At 45.4% G+C, this 21,152-nt stretch overlaps 1 protein-coding gene across 1 annotated transcript; it reads right to left on the bottom strand.

Annotated features, from left to right (window-relative positions):
* Positions 1 to 247: 247 nt before the first annotated feature.
* Serp2 (stress associated endoplasmic reticulum protein family member 2) lies at positions 248 to 20,455 on the bottom strand. The gene is given in 7 exon segments (XM_051195762.1): positions 248 to 649; positions 13,792 to 13,864; positions 19,441 to 19,558; positions 19,774 to 19,840; positions 19,843 to 19,986; positions 20,283 to 20,364; positions 20,438 to 20,455. Coding segments are annotated over 7 exon segments (543 nt in total). The 3' UTR covers positions 248 to 608.
* Positions 20,456 to 21,152: the final 697 nt, after the last annotated feature.

The following is a 21,152-nucleotide window of genomic DNA, read 5'->3' as shown; positions in this document are numbered from 1 at the left end:
CGCACACATGTACACACACATACACTTTTAAAAACAAGTAGTGTGCGACATAAGCAAGAGCATCAGAACTGCCTACAACTCCGTTCAGGCAATGGCATGGCCAGGCTGGGTGAGGGTCCAGTAAACCCTGCCCGGGTGCCCCGTTACCTAACTATGTTCTCACCAGCCCGCCCGTTGAGCTCTTCTGCTGTCTGCTCTTCTCTGTGACTCAACACAGACAATATTAAGGTTGAATGAAGACATTTATTTGTAAAACCAAATTCTTCCTGACAGAGAAGAGACTGTATTGGCAGGATGTAAATGGGCGGTCTCTCAGGGCCACATGCACACCTCAGTGAAACCCAGGGAACCAGGCAGAGAACACTACTGCTGACCCCCCATGTGGCTTCTTAATGACCAACAAGAGCAGAGTCCTTTCCACCGGAGGACGCAGATGCAGGGAGATGTCCCGTGAGAAGGCAATTTGGTCGGACCTCCACCATGGAGTGAACAACAGGGACCTCGTTTTTATTGCCCGTGGCTTGTTTGCTTGCTATAGACCTGCGGAAGGTCTCCCTGATCCTCCACCTGCCAGCAGGAGGGCAGCGGCATCCAACACCCTGGCCTTCTCACATGCCCATCCTTATGCTCTGTATGATCTGGAAGATAGCTGGGAGAGGAAAGAACACAGACAGCTCAGATACCAGACAGCTTAACGCTGGAAACCCAACCCACCCAGTACCCACCCAGTACCAGGCTTCTGCTGACCCTGCCCCTCGCTGGCTGGCTCAGAGCTGATTAGATACTTCCTAACAAGAGGTCCCGTTAACAAGGGGTCAGTGAATTTCTTTCAAAAAGACAGCCTAGCTCTGGCTGCTGATGGATGCCTCTGGGATTAATAGATAACTTCTGCTAATTCCACCAGGAGCTTTAGACAGAAATCCCTGAGGCATGGGAGATAGCCTTGGCCTCCTTCCCCAGCAGTTTTGGGGCTGCTGGGGAGAGTGGTGAGCCTTCGTGCAGAAAATGAATGCATTAAGCAGGTCAGTGCATCTGCCTTTTCAAAACGGCCATGACCTGTGAAACAACCAGTTCTGTGGGGGAAGGCAGGCCAGGTGTTCAGAGCACACACACACACACACACACACACACACACACACACACACACACACACACACACACACACGGCTGGCCTCTGCTGCCTATGACCCTGAACACATCTGTCTTTCAGTTTCCTGTGACTCTGAAGCCCACCATTTCTCAATGTGGCCAACACTTATTACTTTAGGGTTCTACCTTTAATTAGCGGGGCTGGTGGGATGTGGGGCAGAGTAGGAGAAGCCTGAAGCCCACAGATAACTCCTGGGCACCTAGCATATTTGGAGAGAATTAGTTAAGTAATGTCTACCCTGGTTCTAGCTCTTGTGCTTTGATAAAAGAAGGTCTTTGTGTGTGTGTGTGTGTGTGTGTGTGTGTGTGTGTGTGTGTGTGTGTGTGTGTGTGTTCTATTGTTTTGTCCTTTAAAACATCTTCCCCAGTGATCGGTAGCTCTTGGTGCTGGGTTTTAAGACAGAGTGCTAATTTTTTTTTTTTTTTTTTTTTTTTGTGAGGAGGGGAAGTTTTCCTTAGAAATACTGTATATAGACATCGTCATATGACAAAACATTATCTCTTCATGAATAGCCAGCGAGCATACAACTCACCATGAAAAACAATAGGCAATAACCCTTTGTTATGGCACTCCATGTTTTACCACCTGCATCTCTCCATCTAGTTTCTTGTCCTTTGTCTCCCGACTGTCGCCTCTGGTCACATCTCTGGTGTCCCTGCACTCACACACACCGTTACTCCATGTGAAACAAAGACTGTTAGGACTATCAGATACCGTGAAGGAGTTAGTTCAGCAACTTAGGATACTCAATTCTGGGTCTGCTCAGGGGTTTTCTTGGCTAACTTAGGCTCCTTGGCTGGCTGTTGATGGGAACTTATAAACCTGAAAAACCACCTAATGTTTCCGTCCTCCCCAGCAAGCCTGACGAGAGGAACAGATTAAATTAGCAGTCAGCATCATCCTGACTCAGTAGGAATGGCACACTGGAGATACTCAGACACGTTAAGGAAGAAACACACTAGCATCTGTCATGTTCCTGGGTGAGAGTCACTTGATCTTCCCAAGCAAGCTGATTTTATAAAGAGCAGGATGAGGTTTAGGTGTAACAGGTAGAATCACAACCACCGTGAGTGGACAAGTAACTCATGTCTCTCAGGCTAGTTCCTTTCTTCTGGGACTCAAGTACCAGTACTGATAGACTATCACAGGCATTAAGTGATACGGCGTGTGTGAGGGCTCCTCAGACACTGAAAATACAATGCACACTGTGTATCATACCTGCTGTAGTTACTGGAACAGACTGGGACCAGAAATGCTTCAGATTTCAGATACATACATATACATATATGATTTGAGGTTGTTTATATACACACAATGTGCTACTACAGGAGTAAGAGCCAAGTCTAAACATGAAATTCATGTGTTTCATTTATATCTAGCACATTTAGCTTGAAGAATTCTTAAAAAAAAAGTTTGTATGTGTGCAACTGCTTATCAGTATATGCACCATGTGTATGCTATTTCCCTTGATGGCCAGAAGAGGGCATCAGCACCCTGGAGCTGGAGTTCTAGGTTGTTTTGGGCTGCCTGACATGGGTGCTGGGAAGTGGGTTAAGGGGCCACTCCCCAGCCCCTGAAGATCTTTTTATTCAATATTTTAGTGTACCTCAATGTTGTCTGTGCCCACTCATTTCATGAGGTCAAATGTAGAATTTCCCACTGTGGGATCCTGTCAGCACTCAGAATCTTTTAGATTTGGGAACACTTTGGGTTTCAAAGTTTTGGATTAGACACTGAACCCATATTACGATTACAACAGTGACCATGGTTTGCCCATACACATCTGTGAAAATAACACTCACATACTATCTGCATCCTGATAAAGTATGAACAGTTCTGAGTTCTACCTTCTCTGTAAAACCATGGATCCCAAGGAATAAATATGGTAACATATGTAAAAATCTACCTGCCCATGGTTAATGCTAAAAATAGTTACCTTTTCCTTAATCTCATCTGAGGATCAGTAGGCTATAGATCACTGAATAAGATAAGGGCTATGTCTTACTTGATCACACTTCATATTCAGTTAATTTGTGACTTTAAAAGTTGTAGGTCAGGATGAGACTGTTTAATTCTCTAAAAGAACTCCTGATAGTCTAAGGAATCTCAGAGTGGCTAGACACATATTAAACGATTTGCCTATTTGACTATTCTTTAAAAAAAAAATAATCATAATATCTGACCCCAGTTGAAGCCATGAACTAACATAGACAGTATTTATCACTTTTAATTTGCCTACAGAACAACTCCCTCTCAGAAAAGTTCACATCTGAGACTGTGGTGAGATGAGGATGTTTATTCCGTTTCCAGTTGTATCAATGTCTGCAAGTTTTCTACATTTTATACCAATTCTTTTGCTTGTAATTCTGTGTGCCTGGCAACACTGACCTGCACAGTGACCCCAGCCCTCTCCATGCTGACTGGCTTTCCATGCTCAAACAGGAAGGGGATGGCAGCAAGATCAAAGAGGGGAAGGAAGCAGGGAGTCTAGACCCTGGCAAGTTAATAACTTAACAGTGGGTGAACAAAGCTGAGAAAACAGCTGAACTGTCTGCAGGAGAGGAGCTAAGGGCAGACTGGAGGGGGGGGGGGGAGAAAGATGCTAAGAGAGGGCAGGAAAGTAGCCTTTCCAGGCCAGACACCAGGTCCTGGGTGCCACACAAACAGAGGCCCAGAGAAGTTTCTACAGGAGGAGGAGCTGCCAGAGTGGATGGACTAGGCACCTGCCCTTCTATGATCGGAGACCTTAGGTGATCACAGCTCAAGGTTCATTAATCCCAGCCCCCAGACAGGGTTTCTCTGTGTATCTTTGGCTGTCCCGGAACTCACTTGTAGAACAGGCTGGCCTCGAACTCACAGAGATAAAACTACCGCTGCCTCCCGAGTGCTGGGATTAAAGGCATTCGCCACCACGCCCAGTTCACCTTCCCTCTGTCAAACAACTCAAGCTTTAATATGTTCTATCTTCCTACAGCCGATTCGTGTCTCTAAAGAGCTGTCCACAGGCATTCTCCTCATAGCCTTACCTCATAATCCCACCCCAACCCCCTCATTCTGCCTTTTGCTTTCTTCGCTGACGCATATGGACAGAGTCTCCTCAGCCTCCTTTGCTTCACTTCTCTCCTCCTACCACTGGGCGTTCCCATCTGAAATGCTCCTCCTTGGTCCTTCAGGGGGTCGTGGCCCTTGTTTCTTCTTTTTGGCTCTCTCTCCTCGCAGTGCTCTATGGGGTTCTCTTCCTCCACCATGCACTGAGCTTGGGCACTGAAATCCCTCTACAAGCTCAGGCATTTGCCTCTCCTCATTATATCCTTCCTCCTGAGGAAAACGACAGAAGATGGGAATTTGCTCCAATAGGAGGTTTAAGGCCACTTTTACTGAAAAAAAAAAAAATTCTTAATGATAAGAGATCAAGAGAATTGGTAAGAAGAGATCAAGGCAGGCCAGTTCAATGTCCTTTAGGCAGAAGTTGAACTTTATTTTTATTACTAAGAAAGAGAAGATAAAAGGTTGCTTAAAGAGAAGCATGGGTCCCCTGAAAGACAGCAGAAGTGTCAGGAGACGAAGAGCACAGCAAAGGTGACCCATAAAGCTCTTGGAGGGCAAAACACAAAGGCACAAGCAAGGCACCATTTCCCACAGCTTGTCCCAGAGAAGAAAGACTAGAGAGATGCCAGAGATCAGTGAGGGCAGGAAGATATCAAAAAGCAAGTGTCACTAACAAAAATGAGGCCGTCCTCCCAGGAAGAGACCCTACACAGGGGCACATGGCAAGAGGGCCAAGGTCACCTTGGGAGAGCTGACGGCTGCTGGGGTATCTCCTCCAGACTGTCCACTTTTGTCCTCTGGGGCTGTCCGGTTCTCATGCACCTCAGGATGGTCTGTGGGGTGACTCCCTCTGGGGCAGTTTCCAGAATGTTCTGCCAGTCTCCAGGAAAAGCCAGTATTTATGTGGTCAACCTGTAAACATGGTGGATTCAAGTTTCCAGGAGGAGGGAGGGGGGAGACCATTGAGAGGGGGAAACCCTGGTGAGCCAATGAAAGACCAGCCTTTGCCTGGGGAAAGATCTCTCCATTTGAGAGCAGATGGCTAGACACCTGGAATGTTTAGAAAACACAGTTCTCTGGCAGCAGAATCCAGAGGATGCTTTAACAAAAACTATTCAGTGGGGGTATACCCAAGGCCTACAGGGAGCAGACCTTTCAATGCAGGCCTGCAGGGTTCTGCTCCATAGTGCTTTTAGGAAAAGCCATATGAAAGGGAATGTGAGGTAATAGAAAGCCAATGGGGTTTGAAGTCCCTGAGTCCAGGGTACACAACGCTTAGAGCACAGGGTCTCTGGGTTTGGGGTCTTTAATAGCTAGATTTGGGAACTAGTTATCTTAATTTTTAGACATGAAATTCTGGCTGGTTTTCTCTAGGCACGACAGTTTTATTGTCTGGGAAAGGGTGTAGTAGTCACGTTGTAGGGGGCTGTGTGATTAGGAGAGAAAATGCACAGAGCCTGGCATCACAATGAGAACTCAGGGAATGGTAGGTGAACAGTAAAAACAGCCCCTGCTCTCACCCCGTGGGCTATATCTCAGAGTGTTTCCTCTAGAAGCTATAGGCTCCCTCTGTCGGAAGCTCTCCCTGTCAGATGCAGCTGGTCAAGATGGGGCAGGGTGTTTGCTAGCTCAGCGCTGTCCTCTTCCCCATTCTCGCCATGCAGGTTTGTTCCAGCACGAAGCAGGGCTACTAACAAGGTGTGAGCAATCACAGCCTTGGTTAGAATCTACGTGGAGGTACACGTGTGTGGGGGAGCTGTATGAAGAGAATCCAGGTACATCCCATTACAATAAGAAAAGAACAAAACCATCACCATGCTGCCCCTGAGCATCAATCCTCAGGAGGAGCTGTCATGACCTGAAACGCAAACACTATGTGCTGAATTTGTCACATGATGGTGAGTTCAGAGCTAGCTCCATCCTCTTTAACAATGGGAGACAGAGACTTAATGTGGGCATCAGTAACTCACACAGCCACACAGGTGGGAAGCAAGCGGCAGACCCCAGCTTCAGTAGAGGCTGGGTTTGGTGTTGGAACTCTTAGTGAGCTAACTCTTTCCACTTATTGGCTTGCGCTCCAAAATATGCACCTTTTCCTTTAGGCTTCAGAGCACATCAGCCTTTCCCAAAGGGCTTAGCTGTTGCAAAAGGTCCTATTTTGGTGACTGAGCCTTGGGTTCAAAGACACGTCACCACAAAGCTGGTGACCACATGAGCGTCACACAGGGATCCCAGGGCAGAAGACACCAAGGGGAGAAATTCTCTAGCCATCCACATGTCTCTGGCATACCCATGACTCAGTCTTTCCCCTCCCCCATGTCATGCTGGATATAAAAGGCCAGCCTTAAGGAGGTCAGGGTGGGGCCCTACTGGAAATGGATGTCCCAGGGCATCCACTCAGGGACAAAGCCAGACTATTTGACACTTGAGGCTGGGCATGGGCAAGAGCTCAGCCTTGCCAAGAACATCAGAAGATTCACTTCATGTCAGTTCTAAAAAGGCTGTCCTGAAAAAGGACATGCCTGTGACATGCTATCTTTGTCCTCATCCCCAACTCCCGAGGCGGAGTCCCTGGAGAGTCCAGGACAGTGCAGTCTGTCCACTGACCAACAAAAGCAATGTCCCCACCCTGAATCAGGGGAGCTGGCTGGCTGCATAGTGACAAACAAACAGAGCAGGCTCTGTGCTCAAAGGCTTTCCCTCTGGAGTGAGAACCCAGAGTCAATTTACCACTTGGTGAGCAAAGATGGCTGTTGCTTTCTGCAGATACAAAAGTCAGAATATGTAGCAACACAGGGCAATAGACCTACATACCAGAAATTAAAAACATAGACACATACAAACACACAGACATAAAGATACATACACACACACACACACATATATGTATGTGTATATATATATATACACACACACATATAAACAGACACATACAAACAGACATAAAGATAGACATACACAGATACATTCACATACATACAAATACACAGGCACACACATAGGAACACTGACACGCATACGTGTGACTATATTTATACAATACATACACATATATAGACACCTTCCTCAACATACACTTATCCCCTACATACACAGACACACATTGTACACATAGGTACACAGTCATACACACAGACACACACAACACACCATGACTTGGCATTCATTTACAAACACATAGAAACCTAAACATATACAAAAACATACATATAAGAAGCCCATACAGCAAATATACGCATGGACACACAAACACATAGAAACATAGACATCCATAAATATACACAACACACACATATATAAATTTACATATCAATAAACATACACATGGGTAAAGAAATACATACGTGTATATATAAATACATATAGAAACAGACATCAACCCATAGAATATCAGTATATATATATATATAAACACATAGATACACAAATACACACATAAGCACAGAAACACAGAACTCAAATGTCTTACTCACATGTAGAAACCTATGTATTGACTAACACACACATATAAACACCTATAGACACACATAGCAACTACACTACTACTTCAATTGCAATCGTTGCTCTTTATTAAGTTTTTAGAAGTCCTCAGCCTACCAAAGGAAAAAGGCCTGAAAAGCACTCTTCCAGGCTTTTGTTATCAGAAATTGTTCTGATTATAAACTACACACTCAAGGGCAAATTGATACCATACAGAAAATTGTGGAATAGTGGTCATGAGTTAATTCTGTCCACTAAGTCCCCTTTGATGGGGAGGGTCAAGAATGCCCAGGCTTTGGGGACTTAAAATTCTCAATTTCTAATTAGGAAACCAATATTAAGGTTTGCCAGAAGAGAAATAAAGTTGAACTTAGGACTACACAATGGGAGAACTGGGGTGTGACTGGTACTTAAGAGGTCTGGCTGAGAAGCAAAGGATGCTGGGGATTAAATGGCTCCATAGATGTCCGCTGATGTTTGACTGGGATGGAAAAGGACACACCCTTGCCACAAAGAGAATGCATCATATCGCTGCCCTCTGTCACTAGGTTCAGGGGAGAGAAGTAGCACTGTAAGACCACCAGAAGCTTGCACGTGCTAAATCTAAATTTAAAAATTACACAGACAGCATACTAAGAAAAGACCAAATGTTTAGGAGACATCTGGTCAGGGAAGAAAGTGAAGAGCATTGAACACCACTGTTCTGTAAGTACTATAAGAAGTTTAGTCCAGGGATAACATTTGGCTCTGGTGACCACAGCACAGTCATGGCAGGCATCACTGATCAATTGCTATCTACTGTCTAAGAATCAGTCTTTAAGAAGTTTTGAAGAGCTGAGGGCTGGAAGTATATAGCCTAATGGTAGTATTACCCCTACAGGCGTGTAGAGGCCCTGATTCAGTCTCCAGCATCACAAAATAAAAACAACAACCAACGAGGAAGAGGAGAGGAACAACCAGGGGGATATAGTTTGCCGCACAGATTGTCACAATGAGATCCATAGTGGTCTGGGGAATGGTATCAAGTCTGCCTGTCGACAAGAGGCTTGAGGAGGCAGCAGACAGCAGCTGGAGTGTTTGTGTGACAGCATCTCTGCAGGGTACAGCCACAGACAGACATTCCAGATGATGTTTGCCTCTGAATCCTGAGATAAACTTGTCCTCTGACGCTATGAACCACTCTCCAGTGGAGGAGATTTTGAAAGCCAAGACTGTTCCAGGAGATGCTTATCTGCAAAGAGGCCTCATCATGGGGGGGGGGGAAGACAGAGAAAGGGAAGAGAGTGGGGTACAGTCTCCTGCAGGGCACTTGAATTCCTTAGGCTTCAATAGGAGCCTGGATCTGAAGAGATTAAGTAGAGAGAAACAAATCCAGCCAGTTCAGCAGTACTTCCAAATCCAGGACTAAGAGCAGGTATTTGATTGAGAAATAAGCTTTCCATCTCAGACATAATCTATATAACATTAATAAATATAAAGCTAGCTATGACATTAAACAGCACTTAGAAAAGCGGGAAATGGACCACAAATGTCCCTGTTGGGCAATAGTATTCTCAAAAGAATACATGATTCCTACTGTTCTGAATTTCACAAGGAAAAATGGCACAAAATGGGAATGTATTAGCAATACTTTAAGGAAATGAAACACAGTTTTTTATGTTCAGTTTGAAGTATAAACCACTATTTTCTGAGGCTGGTTTGTATGGTGGTACTTCCTTCCTCTTGGGTGGGGATGGTGCTTATATTTTATCACATGAGGAAACAGGGTTAGTGTTGAGAATGGCTCTCATTCACCCTCCTTGAGAGGAAGTGATGTAAACCTAGGCATCCATAACTGGACTGACATTCCTATGACGTGCTGGTGAGAGGGCCAGGCAAATATCAGGACAGACCTCCGATAGCTCAGTGATGAACTAGGCCTCATTTCCTGCACATATTAGGCCTGGGCCAACCCCCTCCCCTCCCCCAAACATGCACACAGTTGATAACCAAATAGGGACGAAGCCTGGGACTTGTCCAGACTTGCCCAAGAATGGAAAAGCTATAGCCTTGCCCCACCCCGCTAGTCCTAACCAACTAGAAATGTACTAATATGATTGCAACTTGCATAGACCAATCCAAAGCAGAATGATCACACTGCTTTTAAAATCCCTGTAGCTGTGCTTAAAAGGAGCTTACATGTGCCTCTCAGGGTGGTCGCCATTTTGTATAGATTTTCGACCCCCATATGCATGTGGCATAATGAACACTCTTGCTGAATGCATTGTGACTGGTGGTCTTTTGGGAACTTCTCAAGGACTGTAACACCTGTATTTGTGATAGATGATGGCAGGTTTGGGCTTGTCATACACCAGATCCCCAGAACCATTCACCACCTACAGTAGACTGCTTCCCTCCACCCCCGCTTTGAGTCAGGGTCTTGCTACATATTCCAGAATAGCCTCAAACTCGTGATCTTCCTGCCTCAGCCTCTTGAGTAAGTGCTGGAATTGCAGGCATGAACCTTGGCTCGTATCTCCATCTTCTCAACAAGAAAAGCAACACGGAGAGTGTACTAACAAGTCCAGAATTATTCATCTGGCTACAGAGGATCCAGGCTTTGAACTCTTATATCTGCAGATGCTCCTCTCCTCTCTGAGGCCTCTTACTGGGGGCAGACTTACTTTCGCAGTCACAGAAAGTGGAGATTGACTTAGTCTGTAGATGCACTTAGCAACCTTCACAAGTGCCTTTCTTCAAGGTTAGAGGTTGTAGCCAAGGACCCGTGCAAGAAGCAAGATCAGGGTTGGCAGACTGGGAGTTGGTGGCCTCAGGCAGTCCCCAGGGGCTTCACCTGACTTCTCAGCGTGGGGATGGCATCTCCTGAATGTGGGTCTGTGCTGAAGCCTTTGGGGGGAGGCCACTGGAGGGATGCTGAGAAGCACTGTGGGACTTTCATAGATTTGTTAACCTGCTTTTCCACATAGCGGAGCAAGGCTGACGACTGACCAGTGAGCATATGGTCCCAATTCTCTCTCAGACTACAGTGAGGGAAAAGGAGGAGGGAGAAGAAGAAAAAGGAGGAGGCCGAGGAGGAGGAGGAAGCGGAAGAAGAAGAAGGAAAATGTCTGTTTATTTGCCTGATCTGAATATTTATTTACCATGTGAGACTATTTCTGAAAAGGGCACTTTGCTCAACCAATCAACATCTAGGAAAGTGGGCCAATAAAATAAAGGAATGAAAGCCATGAGACTTCCAAGACATCAGAATAGATTATCAATATCTTTATTCATATGTTGCCGTGTCCTCAGCAACTTTATGAAAATATACAAAATAAGAGAAACTCAATACACAAGCTCATAGATGGCAACAGGACCTGTCCGCTATCTCTGATACTTGGTAGGGCAAAGCTTTTGCCTACACAAGGGGTATATCATGTTTGAAGAAGAGACAGGATGGAGAGAGGGTGCAGAGGTGTGGGGCTCCTTGGGGAAGCTCTAGTGTACATTGTGTGAGCCTTGCATGCAAGAACAGCAGGGGATGCTTTTGTCTGTGATGCAGTGAGGCATGAAGGGGACATCTTCTCTGAGCTGGGTTTGAGAACAGGAACTGGCCAGACACTCCAGGGATGAGGGTTTCTAGCGTTCTAGTTCCATAGGAAGGCTCACCACTAAAGCAGAAGAGTAATGCATGGGCTGCACTTGACAATTCACATTTTTCAAATGGAGAGGGCAGAGGGGTGGGAGCTGTAGCCCATGGCCCTAAAAGAGGGGAAAGGTTCAGCAAGATGAACTGCCCCATCCTGGAGAGCTGGCTGGGGGGGGGGGCAGGTCTGAAGGGACAGGTACAAGGACAAACGGGAGGAGTGATACGTCACCGAAAACAGTGGCCAACTGAGGTGTATAAAAACAATACTAAGGCTGTTAAAGGAGAAGCGGCGTGGGGTGGCATGGGGTGATGTGCATGCTATTTTCAGTTGTAACTTGGAAAAGAGATGAGCCCACTGCCTTGGAACAATGGCAGCAGGTTAAGAGGGGACAGAAGCATTAAGGCATCTTAGCTCCCACAGGACACCTGCCTGGAGAAACAAAAAGGTCTAGCTAGAGAGACTGAGATGCTATAAGAAGAGTGGAAGGGTGAGTAGATAACACAGTAGGAAAATGTCTAGCATGGAGGCGGCTTTGGGTTTTATCTTACACACACACACACACACACCCAAGGAAGAAAAGGTGGGGGAGATGGATGGGTAGAGTAAGTGGTCTGTTCTCTGAGCTACTTTGGTCCGAAGCTTTAGGACTTCCTTAGAGGTCCGCACCCTAGGGGCCTGACAAACTCATGGAAAAGTTAAGAAGCGTGTCACAGAAATGTGATGTTTATGAGAAAAGAAGCCAAACAGAATGCTCCCAGGCAAACATATCGGAGGACTGCAATGTCCTTACTAAAAACCTAGAAAAGAAACATTAGCTAGTATTTACTTAGGACCTGGGCAACAGGGACCTGGGCTACTGTGATGAGGCTTGTGGTGCCTCTGGGCCCATGGCACATCCTGTTCCCTCTTGTAGAAACTACTGTGAAGAAAGATTGGACGGGGCCTGATGGCTGATAGGGTCACACAGAAAGGCATGAGGGTTAAACCCAACACTCGGGTCACGATAACAGAGGCAGAGCAGCACAATCAAGCGCGGTGACAATCCTACTGCCCCAGTGGTCACAACAATTCTAGGCTAGCTTCTGAAGTGGCCAATGCTGTGCTGTGGGAGAGTCACTGAGTACACATCTTTTAAAGCAAGGTTGAGTCAGCCAGGCGAATTCAGGCTGAAGAAGGATCTACCAGACACACATATTAAAAATGTCTGCATGTTTTTGAAGAGAGCAGGCATAGAGGATTTGATTTTGGGTTTTTTGTTTTGCTTTGTTTTGTTCTTGAGACAGGGTCTCACTGTGCATCCAATGTTGACCTAGAACTTTCTGGATAGCCCAAAGCTAGCCTCAAAATGATGGTCCTCCCATCTTAGCTACCCAAGAACTGGCATTACAGACATGCACCGTGGCACCTGGCCAGGAACAGGCTTTCTGCTTCTTTGTGAAGTAGGCAGCCCATTCTTGGAAACATTCAGGGATTGGGAGAACAAATTCAAATGGTGAGAACACTCACATACTGGGTAGCTTCCCCCAGAAAACCTGACAATGGTTAGAATTTTTATTTTTTGAGTGGATAATTTTCTCTTCTCGAAACATAAAGTTCTCTTTCAAATATTTCAAAAGATATTGATATCCCTGAGCTCTTCAGATGTCAACCCCTCCACCTTCTGCCTCCACAGCTACCATTCCCTCGGGAAAGCCATCTTGTGAAACTCAAGTAGCTGGACCCTCAGTAGAGATGGGCTCCTCTTGCTGTTGGAGCAGCAGTGTGTCTTGGTGGGGTGCCTAAGCATACACAGGAAGACACAGGCTTCTTGCATTCCCTGTCCTCAGAAACAGCGAGATGACACATGAGGAGAGGGACCCTGAGGATATGCACTGAATTTAGAAGAAGTAATATCCATTTATCTGTATTGCAGAAGCTTTAGTACCCGGGGACCAGGAGCCCAGGCAAGGCTCCAGTAACAGTACCAAACAGAATTGCATGTGACTTTTTCTTTGCTCATGTCCCTTGTACACATGTATGTATATATTTGCAAGGGTTTAAACTCGCAAGTGTAGCAAGAGACCCATACCCATGGCTTAGGTCAAAGGCTTTGTTCTGTTTGAGCTTTCTGTAGAATGCTCTAAGGCAAAAGGTCTCTTCCTGTCTTTGGAATACGGGTTTATCTTGAGCAGATAGGTATTTTATGTTCTGTTCCAAATGCTCTATTTAGGCTCCATATACACAGAACAACTCAACTGAATTTCACAGCACACATAACACATTTAAATTCTTGTAATCATTTTATGACTATGTTCTGATAGTGTATCAACTCTGTCTCGCCATACTTGGAATAGGAACTAAATGAAAACCCATTAAGATTAAGGTTTAAGGCAGCAATAAACTCGGACCCCAAATCAATACTTCTTTGTGTATTTAGGCTGGACAAGAACATGGTCTTTTAAGGACAGTGGAGAACATGGGCTATAATTCAGTGAAATACCATACCTGAGCCACAGACAACAAAAACAAACAGTGCCAACAGCCATGGCCCGACAGGATATTTCTCTTCTTGTGGCCTCTGTAAGGGAATAGAAAAATTTAAGGTTAGGTTCATGGATTCAGTAAACATTTACAGGGTACTGCTTGGTATTGGATGTGCTGAGGGTCTTACTGGGTACAAATGACAGACTTGGTTGCAACTCTTAATGGGTAGATATATGGCTAAGTAAATTCAATTATAAAAGATTGGGATAAATTCTGTAAAACAAGTTGTTTATTACTTTATTAGTATTAATGAATTTGGTGCTCTAAAATATTGTAGGGGTAAATGAGGTATAAATATATAAATACACATGGTGATTTTAAAGGCTAGTGAAAATAATAGTAATTGTGTCCATCTGTTGAAAGCGTAGTCCAGGAAGTCCATGTGTGTTACAGTCCATGTGTGTTATCTCCAGCACATATGGCCCCATGCAAGGATATTATTATTTCTTTTTTGTAGTTGAGAACTTGAGGTTCAAAGTTTGCTAAAAAGTAAGAGATGGGATTGAATTCATTATCAAGCTTGACTATCTTTTATGACTACATTTGCCTTTCATTCTTGTTTCTGGGCATTCCCAGAAGGACCAGTGAGCACAGACATTTCCCCCAAACCATCAATATATTGCAAATGGAAGTCTGTGTGGCAGAAATCCTCGTAGCCACAGAAGTAAGGCAGCATTCTGGGGGATGGATGAGAGGGGAGCAGCATGTTCTAAGAACGCTGGTGAGCCCTAATGATGCTTGTACCTCACAGGAGTCTCTACAGACTGGCAAGCAGGGCAGCTGGATCTGCAGGAAGAGCCTGGCATGCCTGATACCAGGCTCAAAACAAGAGCAAGGGTATAAGAAGAATATTCCTCCGCAACACCTCTAGGTCTGCTCACAGATGCTCGGTAAGACCAAATAAAGGAACAAAATACACCTAGGTTTTAGGGAAGGTGCTAGGAAAAGCAGTGGTTTGTCCAACAAAAAGGATACAGAAAGAATGTGTAGAGGGAGACCAAAAATGAGGTTGCTTCCTCAAGAATTTGAGCAAAAGATTGGTTGCATCTAGTATAAACTACAGAACATGCAGAGAAGCACATTGGTAGGAAAGGCAATCTGTAAACAAATGTTTACTAGTGGAGCAAATCACAAATTCAAGCTGTGTTTCCAGTTAAGGGCTGTGGGCATTTGACTATATACTCAACATTATAAAGTATGGGCTGAAATATGCCTATGTCTATGTAGATCTGACAGCTACACATTTGGGAGGTGTATCATATCAGTGTTTCAAAGGAAAATGAATGCTACCGCTGTTGAGGATGTAATTTTCTGACATGGTGAGAAAGCTTTAGAGAAGTTTTGAACAAAACAGCACAAACTTTCTTCCATTTGCTTTCCTGTAAAGTTCAATGTAGTAGAAATACAAAGCATGTTGTATTTATGGATAACAGACATTCTGTATTTAATAATAGTCCTCATTAACCGGGCATGATGGTATATACAGAGAATCTCAGCTAAGGCACTTACACTGATTGTGAGATTGAAGGTGGCTTGGTTACAGAGTAAGTTCAAGGCCAGCATGAGCCACATAGAACAACTGTATTTCACTAGATAGCTCAGTGATAGAGTACTTGCTTATTGTGTACAAGGCCCTGGTCTTAGTCCACACTACTGGGAAAAAAAAAGTTAGGAATTCCTCATGCTTTTATAGATTAGGCTACAATTTGATAGGTCTCAACTTACCTAGTACATTCTTAGCCTTTCCTCTCTACCTTCCTCAGGTTCGTCTGTCATTTGTATGACCGTGTGTATGCTTTCTTGACATTTTTGACTCCTAGGGGTACATGTTTAGTGTCAATCTCTCCACTATACTGGAGGCCCCAGAGGGCTGATGAGTTTCTTTGAGGCATCAATGTATAGCAAAGTCTGGTACAGAGTTAAACAAAGAAGATAATAAATGTTCATTAAAGAGTAAATAATATTGCATGTTTCATTAAATGTGATTTCATAGGTCAGGTAAAATGGAGTCTACAAAGATTACTGTCTTTTCCTTCCTTCCTTCCTTCCTTCCTTCCTTCCTTCCTTCCTTCTTACCTTCCTTCTTTCTTTCCTTTTGACCCAGGCTTTCTTCTAGTCCAAGATGGTCTTGAATTTGATGTGCAGCCAAGGATGATCAGACCTTCTCAATTTATGTAGACAATGGTGATCTGACTCTCTTTTTCTTTCCTTTCTCTTCCCAAGTGTTGGGATTATAGCTGTGTACCACCACTTTCAGTTTTAAGTGGTGTTAAGGATCAAACCCAAGGCTACCTACATGCTAGGCAAGCAGCAGTCTGTGGACTGAGCCACATGCTCAGCCCTCCTTCAGTAATACTTTGTAGCAATGGGTAAGTCACCCCTCTTTTTCACTTACTAGGTATTGAAATGGAGATCAATGTGTCAACAGCGGGTCAATTTTGACTAAAAATTAAAGCCATTCATTCTTGGGCCTTGCCCAGCAAGTTTGCTGAGTCACAATATAACAGGTTGTTGCTTTTGACCAGAAATGAATCAGAATTCATGAATTGCATAATAGAGAGCTGGGAAGATGGCTCAGAAGTTAAGAGCAACTGGATGCTCTTTCAGAGGACCTAGGTTCAATTCCCAGCACAGACATGGCAGCTCACAACAGCCTGTAGTTCCAGTTCCAGGGCACTCAACACTTTCACACAGGCATGCATAAAGGCAAAATACCCATGCATATAAATAAAAATAAATAAATCATTAAAAAAAAGAATTGCACGGTAGAACTTAACTGTGCCACAGCTTAGCATGGAAGACTAGGTCAAGCTCTGATCAAGTAAACAGATTTTTAAACAAAGTCACTTGAACAGACTCTGTCATCTACCCTTCCATGCGCTGTTCTCGAACTTCACTGTCCTAGTTTCCCTCAGGAAAACAACTGAGTTGCCACTGTTGCAACTCATGGCACATTATAAGAAGATTTATCTTAGCTTTCTTCCCAGCAAAGCCAATAAGTGAATCCAGGAGCCTCTATATGAATCACTAGACTACTAAGGATGCCAAATGGAGTCCCGTATTTTGTACCTATAGTTAAACACAAATTATCATTGAATAGCCTGGAGTATATAAAAACAAAGTGCTTTGGAAGCCATTTCCCAGTGGATGGAAATTAGCTATGGACTTTCAGAGCTCTGGAGCACATGGCTGGTATTAATGCCAGTACATCCCCTTTGGAGAGTTTTTATTTTATTGTATTTTATTTTTTGCAAAGGGTGCCAGTACAACCTCATTGAGACAGTTCACATAAGCCCCATTCTATTGCTGCAAAAGACAAGGAAATGGTTCTACAGCCCTTCTGTAAAGAACAAGACTCATGTCAAACACAAGGCCCCAATCTGCGAGGGGCTATCTTTTTTCTGGATACAATCTTTGCAAGGCAGCTCAGAACTCTGCAGTTTAAGGCCCTCCACCCCTTCCACTCTGAAAGAAACCCAACTATCTAATCCCCAAACAATCCTTCCGTTTCTGTTTCTGTATCAATATTCTATCTGGGAGGAAAACATCGATGTATACAAGAGCTGTTAGTTAATCATGACAGACAGAAGCATCTATATACAGTGGATGGAGGATGATTTCTGAACAATGAGCTTGAATTTTCTATGGGAACTTGCCAATCTGTTCCCATTTACTGAAGTCTATCCAGAATTAGCTGTCTTTTCTAAACTACATCTATCAAAGTATAACCATGTTTGACTTGTAATTAGAAAAACAAGATTCAGGATTTATAAAGAGAAATTTCGTTTTCTTCTTGGATGCTGATCTACTTACAATACAGCTTACCAAAAGATTACTCAAAACAACTGAAAACAAACATCATTGGGGCCTGGGAATCTTTCATTACAAATTTAGTCTGGCCAACTACAGGTCTTCATAGGCACCAGGAGGGCCATCCATGGTAACAGCAGAACATGTTAAATGCATTTATACTGCAGATTAAACGTAATTTAAATGTAGCTGGAGTAGTCTAGTTATATCCACTTCATAGTGTTTCCCCATTTTCATTTATTTTGGAATCAATAATTTTTGTTTTGTTTTAGGTTCCCAACATTTTGTTGAGTCTACAGAGCCTGATGGAGGAAACAGCCCCACAAATTAGTTCTGGTGTTGTTACTTTTGCCCTCACATAAGCTGCCAACTAAGATCATTTAACACCTGAACTCTGATTCCTTAGTTCATCAGAAAGAACCACATCTACATATCTCTACTATGTCAACAAATAGGTCTGAAGCCATGAGAAGGAAGAATTGACTTCCTAGGAACTGCTTTTAATGTCAACTCGGGCAGTGACTCCCTGCCCCCAGCCAGTAAAAAACATATAGGGGAAACCGTAAAAATACGGTTCCCATTCTATGATGTTTTGGCATTTTGTTCTCTTTAATCACAGCTTAATGCTCTAATCCCCCCAAAGAGAGAATTTTAAGGGTTACTTAAGCCCGGAGTTGTGTATAAAGCTCTGAGTGGAGTTTGACGTTCTGGTTTCTCTGTCACAGTTCTGCTTGGTTTTGCAAGAATTCCGGTGTGATGACTACACATCCAGCTCTTCCCTCAGTTAATCAAACCGACATAATTCCTTTGGCTAAAAAGCATTGCCTCATCAAGTCTGTGTTTCCAGACAAACCCCAAGCTTCGGCTGGACTTCTCCTTAATCTTAGGGGATAATAGATTCCAGGCGCCTTTGCAAGCCAGCTCTTCGCAAGGACGCGACCCACTCAAGCCTCGGATGCTTCAAAGTCACAGGCCTGACATTTTCTGTAGCAGACAACCTGGTTTACCGAAGGAAATAAATATCTGCAACTAAGGTGTGCACAGTTTATTTAAAATTCCAGGAGTAAAGCTGTAACCCACGGTTCTGGGAGCAAAGAACCCCTGGCAATAAGCTGGCTACAGTTACAGCATCATAATGAGCCCGAATCCACAGGGTGAATGATAGACAGTAACAGTAACGCTGCACTTAAGCTTTAGCCCAGTGGCAGCTGGAGGCCTCATTTTGCAAGAGGAGGACGGAGAGAAAAGTGGGTCGGAATCTCACGCCCTACTTTTAAGCCCTTTCGATACATACTGGGAGAAGAGACAGATCATCACAAAAAAAAAAAAAAAAAAAAAAAAAAAGAAAAAAAAAAAAAAGAAAGAAAGAAAGAAAAAAGAAAAAGAAAGGTGGAAAGAAAAATCTTAGTGTGGGGGTGGGGAAGAGTCCAGGGGTGGAGTCTGGAACCTGGGGATAAGCAGCAGTCTATCATTCGTTCTTCCATCCATTCATTTATTCATCACATTCACCTACTAGGCTCCCAGCCCAGTTGGCTTCACTGGACCCTAAGATGCAGCTTTAAGCCTTTTCCAAGGACGATGGACCATTTTTTTCCTGGGAAGGCTCCACTAACCAGAGCCCTCTCCGCCCATGAGAAAGCAGAGCAGTCTGCACCCCAGAGCCCGGCCCGGTCCCCCAGACTGCGGGACCCCGGAGGAGGGGCCGGGAGGCCTGGCCTTGAGCCCGAGGCCCGCCCGCTCCGCCCCGCTCCGCCCCGCGGGTCCCGCCAGCTCGGCCCGGCCGGCGCCGCCCCCCCTTACCAGGGTTTTGGCTACGTTTCCCCTCTGGGTGATGTTTTTGCTGTGCTTCTCGTTAGCCATCCGGATCCGCTGCTTGGCCACCATGGCTTGGGCGCTTGGAGATGCTGTCGACTCCCACCTGCAAGGATGGCCGGGTGAGCCGCTGCCGCAGGTCCCCGCGGCCTGCCCGGGCGCTGCAGGTGGCAAGGCGCGGCCGAGCCCCGCACACCCCGCTCCCCGAGCCCCAGCCAGCCGGCTCCAGAGAGAGGCCAGCGCGCGGACGGAAGTAATCTCTCATCTCAGGAAACCCTCTCCGACTTCCTCGCCATCCTTCCGGTCCCCCCAGCTACCTACCCTGCGCGGCCACCGAGGCAGGAGGCGGGAAGCGGAAGGCGGGCGCTGCTACAGCGCAACGCGCCAAGCCAAGGGGACCTTAGCCCAGGATGTCTCGGTCCTGAGGTCGAACGCTGCGGGGCACAGGGTTCGGACGACCCCGCGTTTGTGCGTACGTGGGGGGGGGGGGACGCAGCTGTACCCGGCCTGGCGACCCTGACTGTATGACTCGACCTTCTCAGGTCAGGCAGGGATTGTGGCTCAGGTGCTTCAGGTTGAAGGCTAGACTCTAGGCACTGAGACCTGAGCCTTAAAAGGCAAGCTGAACCTGACCAGGTTTGGGTAGTACTGTTGGGGAACAGCCCAAAGAACCTGCCCTTTAGCTGTCTGAGGGAACCCTACTATGGGACCTTCTACAGGGGTGTGCGAAGAGACCCTTTGTGACATAGGAAGAGGAGCCAGAAAGCCTGCTTCCAGGCCCTGACAAATGTGGACAGCTCTTGAGGATGGAGTTGACCAGGCCTTCTCACCTTGGTAGTGGCAGGCATTACACTGGAAGATTGCCAGCGAGACAGCTGAGTGGCGCACGTAGAGGATGAAATGGTGGTAAATCTATAGCACAGGAAGATTTGGTAGTCACTGCCCATAGCCAAAGTGTTGACCAGGCTTGAACCCCCACCCCCACCTCACTGCCACGGGGCATCGTGGACCTTCTCCAGCCACACTTGTCACTGGGGATGCCGAGTATGGATTCGCAGCATTGGGAGTTTTCTTGCACTAAAAGGACAAAACTGGAGCTTGAATCTCCACATGCTGATACTGAGTTGTAGATAGGGGAGGAGGGGCTTAATCGCTTATCTTTCCACACCCAAATGTGCTGGAGTTAGCTCTTTGGAGGAGGAAAGGGGAAAACAAAGGAAGATTTGGGGAAGTGGGAAGTGGTAATCCAGGGTTGGGGCGACCTGCAGTAGCACCCCAGGGTGGAGAAGGAGAGCTCTGTAGACCAGACCTCGGGTTCTTATCTTGCGGGTACTGGAGGCTGAGTTTCCATAGGCTCTGGTATGAGCAGAATTTCCTGCGTGGACGGGAAGTTAGGAAGAGCTCTTTTGTTGATACCCTTCTGTCAACTGGTGCCTGTCCTACACTCCTCTTGTCACCCAAGCTTCATTAGAGGCCATCAGTGGGTTGCTCGCTGGAAACCAGAACAAGAATAGTCACTTAGGGCATTAGTATCATTTGTTCATTCTTTGCACTTGAATGATTAACTGCTGGCTTCATAGCCATTATGAACAGCCATCATCATCATCACAGGACCACTCAAGTCTGGTCCACTCTAGTTCCTGCTTTAAGGACCACTGGCTTTTATTGAGGGGACATGGGAGTCTCTACCTCTTAGATGC

This window comes from Phodopus roborovskii, unplaced genomic scaffold (genome assembly GCF_943737965.1).
Source record: "Phodopus roborovskii unplaced genomic scaffold, PHOROB, whole genome shotgun sequence".
Classification (NCBI taxonomy): domain Eukaryota; kingdom Metazoa; phylum Chordata; class Mammalia; order Rodentia; family Cricetidae; genus Phodopus; species Phodopus roborovskii.
This window is presented reverse-complemented; position numbering and strand designations above follow the sequence as displayed.